This window comes from Eptatretus burgeri, chromosome 13, assembly GCF_056783735.1.
Source record: "Eptatretus burgeri isolate ZD-2024b chromosome 13, Ebu_testis_v1, whole genome shotgun sequence".
NCBI lineage: Eukaryota > Metazoa > Chordata > Myxini > Myxiniformes > Myxinidae > Eptatretus > Eptatretus burgeri.
The window spans coordinates 22,754,312-22,765,630 of NC_140973.1; the positions used below are offsets into that span (position 1 = coordinate 22,754,312).

Consider the following 11,319-nt stretch of genomic DNA (forward strand, 5'->3'; position numbering starts at 1 on the left):
AACAACAACAACAACGACAATTGGGAGTCTTCTTGGTGACGTAAACCCTATGGGGACTGTTAAAAGGACGTACAGGAAGCGAGTGAGGTTTTCTGTTTAAATAACCCGCTCTTCATTCGGACACGTCGCGCTCCGTCATATGTCGTCGGCTCCGCACGCGGTGCGGGTTCGCTCGCTGTACCGAAGACTTCTTCACTTACACCGCGCCCTTCCTGCTGGCCTGCGGGTACTCGGAGACCGCTACGTCGGTGAAGAGTTCAGACGCCACAAATCTGCCTCTGAAGCCCAGAGTGAGCAGTTTCTGCTCGAGTGGCAGGTACAACACCAGGGGACACAAGACGTCGTGAAAGACGTACTGCATGCAGAAACATGTGTGTACTTGAAAAGATTCGTATTGCAAAACAGGTCGTCAGTCACACCTCGACAAAAAAACAAGCTCAAATGAGCTAAGATCCTCGTCCTCTTAATGATGACGTCATAAAACGAATATGACGTCATTGTGATGTATCATATGTGCGGTAATTAATCTCTGCTAATGCCCTGTTCGATTCCCGCAAACAGAATTCAAACAGCTTGCCTAGTTTCGGAGATAATGGAGTAGGCGATTTCCATTAGCGGCGATATTATTATGATGTCAACTTTTTTCTAGGAAGAATTTCCAAAATCGGAGATGGTTCCTGCCTGCGCGTGGGCTTTCTGCATATACATGGCAAGTTTCACGAAGATCTGATGAAAACTCTGGGTTGTGAAACAAAAATGTCAAAAAGTAGGAATGACGTCATAAAAACTGATATGACGTCATAGTGATGTATCATATGTGCGGTAATTCATCTCTGCTAATACCCTGTTCGATTCCCGCAAACGGAATTCAAAAAGCTTGCCTAGTTTCGGAGAAAATTTTTAAGCGATTTCCATTAGCGGAGATGTTTTGACATCATAACTTTTTTTTCTAGGAGGAATTTTCAAAATCGGAGATGGTTCGTGTCTGCACAGGGTATTTTTACATATATATGCCAAGTTTCAGGAAGTTTCGATGAAAACTGTAGGCTGTGAAACAAAAAAGTCCACAAGAAGAAGAACAACAACGTGAGTAAGACTTGGAGATCCTCCAGGAGGATCTAAAAAAAACATGGGTGTGTGTTCCATTCCCAATCGGTGTGTAGAACGCTCGCCAAGTGGCTTAAGCACTCAAGCAAGCACTTCAATGAAGTAGTTGATGAGGAACGGCTGGCTTTGAAAGTTGGGAACGTCGATTTAAAAGTGAAGGGACCACCAATACGTCTGGTCCAAGCTGAGCAAGGAAGGCTCAGGTTCAATGATAAGATTCTAGATCTTTGATATGCAGCACGTAGCTATGGCAACAGTTCTTGCAAGGTTGCAGCGATGCCACTTGCAGGAATTGCTCCGTTTTTGTATGCAATATCGAGGCTTGTGGAAGGGAATGTAATGGGAAGGGGGAAACACCAACAGCAGAGTATAAGTGGGAGCGAGATCAGGGGAGGGAGGAGTGGGGAGAAAGTCACCTGGGGTGAACAAGCTGAATGAAAACAGTGATAAGAGGAAGGGGAAAGCTGTGATTAAATGGAACAAATGAAAAGGTGAAGGTGTAGGGGGAAATCGCAATAGCCTGGAAAAGTGGTTGGGAATGGGGTCATTTGGGAGAGAAGAGATCAATAGTATATCTGGATGATGGGGGCAGTGGTAGTGGTGAACAGGTGTCTTGAAGCCACAGAGAGAAGAATATGGGTTTGAACAGACAAGGGAAGTTGATTCCACAGGTGAGAGAAAATAGGAAAAAAAATGAGTGAAGCTGACCAGTGAGCCTGGATTTTGGGAATTTACCAAGAAGATGGTGAGAACAAGAATTTGGAATTTGTTCCGGGTGTTGTAAATAACTCGCCTACTCGTTGTAGAGGACGGTGAATTTTCTTGTTTTTTTAACATCTACGACGGAACACCTAGTTTAATGTACATCTGATGGTCGGCACACATATTGATGCCTCTCTTTACGTTTGCATGTGAAACACCAAAATGACAGTTGAGAGGTGGGTTGAGAATGAAACCCACGTGAGACAGCTCAGAGGTGTGTTTACCTCTGGGCTACATGCCAAATCCAAATAAAATGAATTAGAGTGTGTTGGTAGCTTTAGTGTTGCTTTGAGATGAATATAAATGTGAGCTTCTTCATAATGAGTTTCAATAGAACATGGTCAGTAACCATGATAGCAGAATTTTCAGTGTTTTGGCTTACTGACTTTGAATCCACCAAAATCAAAATAGCTTACCCATTTACAATCCAGCAAAAATCAAAATAGCCTCCCCTTTTCAATCCACCACAAATCAAAATGCTTTACCCATTTATAATGCACCATAAAATCCAAATACCTCACCCATTTAGAATCCATGACAAATCAAAATAACTTACCCATTTACAATCCACCCAAAATAAAAATAGCTTACCCAGAAATAATACAACAAAAGTCGAAATAGCCTCCCCTTTATAATCCACCACAAATCAAAATACCTTTCCCATTTACAATCCACCACAAATCAAAATATCTTACCCATTTACAATCCACCAACATTTAAAGCTTACCCATTTACAATCCACCCAAAATCAAAATAGCTTACCCATTTACAATCCACCAAAAATCAAAATAGCTTACCCAGAAACTTTCCACCCAAAATCAAAATACTTCACCCATTTACAATCCACCAAAAATGAAAATAGCTTACCCATTTGCAAACCACAAATCAAAATAGCTTCCCCATTTGCAATTCACTAGAAATCAAAAGGCTGTCCAATTTAGAATCAACCACAAATCAAAATACTTCACCCATTTACAATCCATGAAAAATGAAAATAGCTTACCCATTTACAATCCCACAAAAATCAAAATGGTTTACCCAGAAACTATCCACCAAAAATCAAATTAGCTTACCCACAAACAATCTAACAAAAATCAAAATTGCTTACTCATTTACAATCCACCAAAAATTAAAATAACAACCATTTACAATCCAGCAAAAATCAAAATAACTCAACCATTTACAATCCAGCAAAAATCAAAATAACTCAACCATTTACAATCCAGCAAAAATCAAAATAGCTAAACCAGAAACAATCCACCAAAAATTAAAATAGCTAACCCAGAAACAATCCACCAAAAATCAAAATGGCTTACCCAGAAACTATCCACCCAAAATCAAAATAGCTTACCCATTGACAAACCATAAATCAAAATAGCTTAACCATTTGCAATTCACTAAAAAATCAACAGGCTGACCAATTTAGAATCAACTACAAATCAAAATACCTCACCCATTTAGAATCCACATCAAATCAAAATGGCTTCCCCATTTACAATACACCAAGCAAAATACCTTCCCCATTTACAATCCACCAAAAATCAAAATGGTTTCCCAATTTAGAATCCACCACAGATCAAAATAGCTTACCCATTTACAATTCACAAAAAATCAACAGGTTGACCAATTTAGAATCAACTACAAATCAAAATAACTCACCCATTTAGAATCCACATCAAATCAAAATGGCTTCCCCATTTACAATACACCAAGCAAAATACCTTCCCCATTTACAATCCACCAAAAATCAAAATGGTTTCCCAATTTAGAATCCACCACAAATCAAAATGGCTAACCCATTTACAATTCACAAAAAATCAACAGGCTGACCAATTTAGAATCAACCACAAATCAAAATACCTCACCCATGAAAAATCCACTACAAATCAAAATACCTCACCCATGAAAAATCCACTACAAATCAAAATACCTCACCCATTTAGAATCCACATCAAATCAAAATGGCTTACCCATTTACAATCCACCAAAAGTCAAAATAGCTTCCCCATTTAAAATCCACCAAAAACCAAAATACCACACCCATTTACAATCAATGAAAAATGAAAATAGCTTACCCATTTACAATCCACCAAAAATGAAAATAGCTTACCCATTTACCCTCCACCAAAAATCAAAATACCATACCCATTTAATATCCACCAAAAATCAAAACAGCTTACCCATTTACAATCCACCAAAAATGAAAATTGCTTGCCCATTTACAATCCACCAAAAATTAAAATAGTTTACCCATTTACCACCCACCAAAAATCAAAATACCATACCCATTTAAAATCCACCAAAAATCAAAACAGCTTACCCATTTACAATCACCAAAAATCAAAATGGCTTACCCAGAAACGATCCACCCAAAATCAAAATACTTCACCCATTTACAATCCACCAAAAATGAAAATAGCTTACCCATTTACAATCCACCAAAAATCAAAATGGCTTACCCAAAAACTATCCACCCAAAATCAAAATACTTCACCCATTTACAATCCACCAAAAATGAAAATAGCTCACCCATTTGCAAACCACAAATCAAAATAGCTTCCCCATTTACAATTCACTAAAAATCAAAAGGCTGACCAATTTAGAATCAACCACAAATCAAAATACCTCACCCATTTACATTCCATGAAAAATGAAAATATCTCACCCATTTACAATCCACCAAAAATGAAAATGGCTCACCCATTTACAATCAACCAAAAATGAAAATAGGTTACCCATTTACAATCCATGAAAAATGAAAATACCATACCCATTTACAATCCATGAAAATAGCTTACCCATTTATAATCCACCAAAAATCAAAAAGGCTTCCCAATTTATAATCCACCACAAATCAAAATACCTCACCTATTTTGAATCCACCAAAAATCAAAATACCACACCCATTTACAATCGATGAAAAATGAAAATAGCTTACCCATTTACAATCCACCAAAAATGAAAATAGCTTACCCATTTACCACCCACCAAAAATGAAAATTGCTTACCCATTTAAAATCCACCAAAAATCAAAACAGCTTACCCATTTACAATCCACCAAAATGAAAAATGCTTACCCATTGACAAACCACCAAAAATGAAAATAGCTTACCCAGAAACAATCCACCAAAAATCAAAATGGCTTACCCCGAAACAATCCACCAAAAATCGAAATGGCTTACCCAGAAACTATCCACCAAAAATCGAAATGGCTTACCCAGAAACTCCTCCTCTTCTTCTTCTTTCGGCTGCTCCCGTTAGGGGTCGCCACAGCGGATCATCCGTATGATCCGCATAGTGATTTGGCACATGTTTTACGCCGGATGCCCTTCCTGACGCAACCCTGGTCGCCTCTTATGACACAGGGATATGGTACACCTATTTAACCGGGGTATACACCAGCCCAGTATACTGGTACTCATTTCGCCGACCTCGGAAGGATGACAGGCTGAGTCAACCCCCTGGTGTATTAATTCAATGGCCCAACGGGGCTTGAACTCAGGACCTTTTGGATCCCAAGCCGCTGCCCTAACCACTGCGCCAACACCAGGCTGAGCTTACCCAGAAACTATCCACCAAAAATCAAAATGGCTTACTCAGAAACTATCCACCCAAAATCAAAATACATCACCCATTTACAATCCACCAAAAATGAAAATAGCTTACCCATTTACAATCCACCAAAAATGAAAATAGCTTACCCATTTACAATCCACCAAAAATGAAAATAGCTTACCCATTTACAATCCACCAAAAATGAAAATAGCTTAACCAATTAAAATCCACCAAAAATCAAAATACCACACCCATTTATTATCGATGAAAAATGAAAATAGCTTACCCATTTACAATCCACCAAAAATGAAAATAGCTTACGCATTTACCACCCACCAAAAATGAAAATTGCTTACCCATTTAAAATCCACCAAAATCAAAATAGCTTACCCATTTAAAATCCACCAAAAATCAAAATACCACACCCATTTACTATCGAGGAAAAATGAAAATAGCTTATCCATTTACAATCCACCAAAAATGAAAATAGCTTACGCATTTACCACCAACCAAAAATGAAAATTGCTTACCCATTTAAAATCCACCAAAATCAAAATAGCTTACCCATTTACAATCCACCAAAAATGAAAATAGCATACCCATTTACAATCCACCAAAAATGAAAATGGATTACCCATTTACAATCCACCAAAAATGTAAATGGCTTACCCATTTACAATCCACCAAAAACCAAAATGGCTTACCCAGAAACTATCCACCCAAAATCAAAATGGCTTACCCATTTAAAATCCACCAAAAATCAAAATACCATCCCCATTTACAATCGATGAAAAATGAAAATAGCTTACCTATTGACAAACCACAAATCAAAATAGCTTACCCATTTACAATCCACCAAAAATCAATAGCTTAACCATTTATAATCCACCACAAATCAAAATAGCTTACCACATGGTCTCCTCATTTTTGTCTGTCTGTTATCCTACGTCAGTCTGTGAGCCTGCATTCTATCATCGAGCTCTTCCATGCACCTCGACCTTAACATTGATATATATTAGTGGACTTTCCCACCCAATATTTCGCTGTGTAATAAATAAATAAAACCAAGTTCAAAATGAAGTTTTAAGGCTTTGGCCTGCGATGGTACTCTTTGGGGAGCTCATCTACATTGTGAAGCGTATTGCCATCCAAATTCTGGAGTTACGGTATTCAATATTCCCTCTGCCAAGATGTTTAGATCGATGAGCTCATACTAAGCTAGACAGCCCAAGAGAAGCACAGTGGTTTGTGATATTTCCCGAGAGCATGGAACAGCACCTGGAATTAACGAGTCTGCTTGTGAGTCGTGTAATTTCCATTTATAAGGTGGTGATGTAATTTCACAAACTGAGACCGAAGGAAGCAGACTCTGACGACATATTTAATTTCTTAAACAGCCATTTCTATCAAGGAGCAGCTTTGTCCAGATTGACAGCTTATCAACCATGGGATTACATTGTTTTGTTCTGAAAGCTTGGCCATGCATTTCATATAAATTGTGCTAAAGCCTCACGCGTTTCTTTCCCTTTATTCAGCTGCTGCAGGAAAACCTTTCCTTGCTCAAAAAGCTCCCCACCTGTGTTGGAATGTTAATGTCGGGCCTCACCATCTTTTCTTTCTGCACTTTGCAGCGCACCTGCACAAGCTGTCATCGATTCACAATTATGTAGTGATGCATTGACATCCTTCAACATATTATATGCGAAAGAAAATGGCAAAAAAACACAATTGGTTACATAAGTGACATTTTGGATAATGCTATCTCTGGGTAACTTCGAGAGAACTGCTGTCTTTAAGCGAGAAGCCACGATTGCCATCACCCCAGAACTTCCCGTGAGATCCCACACCCAGCGTCGTGTTACCATACGCAAAAGCCCGAGTGTGAGCGGGTACCATGCCGGTGGTCATACAACAGACCTTAGTCAGTCAGCCGAGCAAAACCAAAGTTGCATAACCGCATCTGAGATCTAACTTAAATAACCAATTAGCACTGGCCGAATAAACCTCAGCAGTCTTCTGCCACCATCAGAACAAACAGAATAAGTCAGGACACAGTTTCTTGAGGAAATGGATTTTAGTGACAACAATGAAAATGCAAGTATTTACATGGAGAGAGAACAATCAAGTGGCATATACGAGGTGTGTTCAAAAAGTATCCAACCTTAATTTTTCGTGCGTAAACAAATGAAGCTAGGGAGGCGTGGTTTGGTGCACGTATGCAGGCGATCCTAATTCTTATGCGTGAATATTTTCCCACCTGCAGAAGCTGTCAGTTGCCGACAGACCACCGATGAGTGAGGAAGTGTAAGTGAGCTCCGTCGGATTTTCGTTTTTGATAAAATGATGGAAAAACTTGAACAACGCTACTGCATCAAATTTTGTGCAAAGCTTGGCGATTCCCAAGTGGAAACGATCTGCAAGATTCAACAGGCCTTCGGGAATGAAGCAATGGGCACCACACAGATAAAAGAGTGGTACAACCGCTTCAAAGATGGTCGCACATCAGTGGAAAGTGAAGCACGTTCTGGTAGACCCTCAGCATCCCGAAATGAGATCGTCATTGACCAAGTGAGGACCCTGCTGATGCAGGATCGTCAAATCACGATCAGAGAACTTGCAGACGAGGCGGGCGTCAGCATTGGATCCGTTCATTCCATTGTGACTGAGGATTTGGGCTTAAGGAGAATCTCAGCGAAGTACGTGCCAAAGCTGCTAACGATCAAGCGGAAGCAACTCCATTTGGACATCGCACAGGACATGCTGGAGACTGTGAACAGCGATCCCAACTTCTTCAACAAAGTGATCACTGGCGATGAGACCACAGTGATCCGTCATTTTGTCAAAAACGAAAATCCGACGGCGCTCACTTACACTTCCTCACTCATTGGCGGTCTGTCGGCGACTGACAGCTTCTGCAGGCGGGAAAATATTCACGCATATGGATTAAGATCGCCTACATACGTGCACCAAACCACGCCTCCCGAGCTTCATTTGTTTACGCACGAAAAATTAAGGTTGGATACTTTTTGAACACACCTCATATGTACAACAATTAATCACAGCACGTATACATTCCCAAATTATCCTCGACACAACATACCCGCCCTCAGATCTTTAACAGTGACTTATCACTGCATTATAATTTACAATCCCCATATCTAGCTGATGTGTTCCCCGTCATTCCTTTATACGAGCACATCCCTTTTTAGCTACGTTGCGATACTAACTACGTTCCCTCAATCTCAACCATCCCTAATCTGCCATGTCAGTCTAAGTCTCAGCTAATAAATTCTCCATTCAATTTTAAACACTGGGATCCAGACTTACCCCACGGAGAACCCAACCATGTTCGCCACGCACATTGCTTGTGCCGCAGAACTTTTGCAAACCTCACACGGGACCTTTCGCGGATGTCCCGCAGTCAAATCCCCATTTGTGCCGGGCACATGCTTTACAGCATGTCATGCTTTGCACACCGGTCTCTATGGGACCGTCACAGTACGAAAACACATTGACATTTTAAATTCCCCACTCAAGGGATATTCTTATATCTCCCTGCTCTTTTATCATTCTCCCAGGTGTTGGTGTACAGTGGCCTGTAAAAGTATTCACCCCCTTCCAATAATGTCACATTTAGATAAATAACAAATTCTGTAGAAGCAATTTTTCCAAATTAACTTTTTTATGAGTAAGTGCAGAGATCAAACTAAACACTGATACAGTTGAAGGTGGTTACCTGCCAGGAATACCTGCAAAAAACATGTAGAAATCAAAAGTCACTGGTTGCAAAAGTATTCAGCCTTTGAGGTCAGTACTTGGTTGAAACACCTTTTACAGCAATGACTGCTCCGAGTCTTTGTGGGTAGGTCTCTACTAGCTTTGCACAGTGAGATGGTGAAATCTTTACCCATTCTTCACTTGAAAATTGCTCTAGTTCGGCCAAGTTTGATGGGGATTGTCGATGGACTGCAATCTTCAAGTCTCGTCATAAATGTTCAATTCGGTTCAAGTCAGGACTTTGACTGGGCAACTCAAGAACATTTATTTTCTTTTGATTCAGCCACTCCAGTGTGGCCTTAGATTTGTGCTTTGGATCACTGTTCTGCTGAAATGTGAATCTCCTACCCAGTTTCAGATCCATAGCTGACTCAAGCAGGTTTTCATCAAGGATTCTCCTGTACCGTCCATTGTCCCTTCTATCCTAACAAGTTGCCAATCCCTGCTGATGAACTTTCCAACCCCCCTAACATGATGCTGACACCTCCATGCTTGACAGTAGGGGTAGTGGTAACTGGGAGATGTGCAGTGTTAGGCTTGTGCAAGATGTAACGCTTTGAATTTAGACCAAAAATTTAAATTTTCATCTCATCTGGCCACAAAACTTTTCTCCACATGCCTGCAGTGTCATTAAGATGCTTTTTCACAAACTCCATATCAGCTTTTAGATGTGTCTTTCTCAGTAATGGCTTCTTTCTTGCCACCTGTCCATATAAGCCAGCTTTGTGAAGGGAATGGAATATTGTTGATTGATGAACACTGACCCCCATCTTGGACATAGAGCCATGCAGATCTTTTCAAAGTCATTGTTGGATTTACAGTGACATCCTCACCCAGTTTCCTGCTTGCCCGGATGCTGAGTTTGGGTGTGCGACCTGATCTGGGTCGAGTCAGGGTGGTATTGTTGCGGGCCGGGTATCGGTGACGAGCACGACCGCTACATGGAGCAGTAGAGTCGGATCCACCTAACACCCGGAATTTATAGGTCGTCACCCCGGATAACTCCAGAGCCGACGGGTCCCTTATCGGACTACCCTTGGAGATAGATGGCTTTAATCAGAATTTTGGGTAAGGATGGTTTGATAGGCCTTCTTTATGTAAAAAGGGTGGTGAATCCAAAAAAGCAGTCTTATTGACCCCACTCAAGACAAAATGACCATTTTAACCCCTTTTTGACCAAATATGACCATATTTGGTCAAATTACGTTGGGTAGGTGGGTTTAATCAGAATTTTAGGTAAGGCTGATTTGACAAGCCTACTTTATGTAAAAAAGGGTGCTGATTCCAAATAAAACCATCTTATTGACCTCAATCAAGACAAAATGACAATCTTAACCCATTTTTGCCAAATATTCCCTTATTCCGTCAAATAGTGGGTTTAATCAGAACTTTAGGTAAAGATGATTTGACAAGCCTATTTTAGGTAAAAGAGGGTGCTGATTACCAAAAAAATCAGTCTTATTGACCCTATGTTAGACAAAATAACTATTTTTGGCCAGTTTCTGGCCAAATATGAATTGGCCCCAGTGTTGAATATTGTTCTGGGAAATATCAATATTTAAAATATTGATATTTGCAAGCTTTCTATTTCCCCTTTCAATTTACCACATTCAATTAGTCATTTCCATTATCATCATCATCACTGTCTTCTTCATCCTCTGAATCATCATCAGTAATACAATCATTGTCATCATCATCCTCATCTCCATCTGTGACATCCTATGGTTCCATGGTTTTAGAAAGAATAGTTGGCATCTGACTGCCGGTAAATTAGAGTGGTACAAAATCTCCGTTGACCTCTTTCCAGCCGTGATCTGTGGGTTGAATGATCTCGAGTGGATCTCTTAGACGTGCGTGCTTCCAGAGATATGCCACGTAATTGCATCGTGCCAATTTTTGCATCAGAACATTTTTGCAGGGTGGGAGCATGCCTGCATCAAGTCCCTTTATTTTCTCCAATGGACTGTCTGGATCTGTCGGTTTGTATTTCTGTAGGAAGATTTTCAACCTGGCGTCATTCACGGATGATAATGCTCCCTGACCATAGAGTGAAAACACATATCTTTCTGCAAGGCTGTCATCATCATCAAAGGCGGTTGTCTCTCCGAGCATGCTGAT

The 11,319-nt window shown here is 40.2% G+C and overlaps 1 protein-coding gene across 1 annotated transcript; it reads left to right on the forward strand.

Annotated features, from left to right (window-relative positions):
• On the forward strand, positions 1-9,026 carry SDHAF3 (succinate dehydrogenase complex assembly factor 3). The gene is made up of 2 exons (XM_085850588.1): positions 1-316; positions 9,003-9,026. Exons 1-2 carry the CDS (start codon positions 140-142, stop codon positions 9,024-9,026), a joined length of 201 nt encoding a protein of 66 aa, XP_085706714.1. The 5' UTR covers positions 1-139.
• The last annotated feature ends 2,293 nt before the right edge of the window (positions 9,027-11,319 follow it).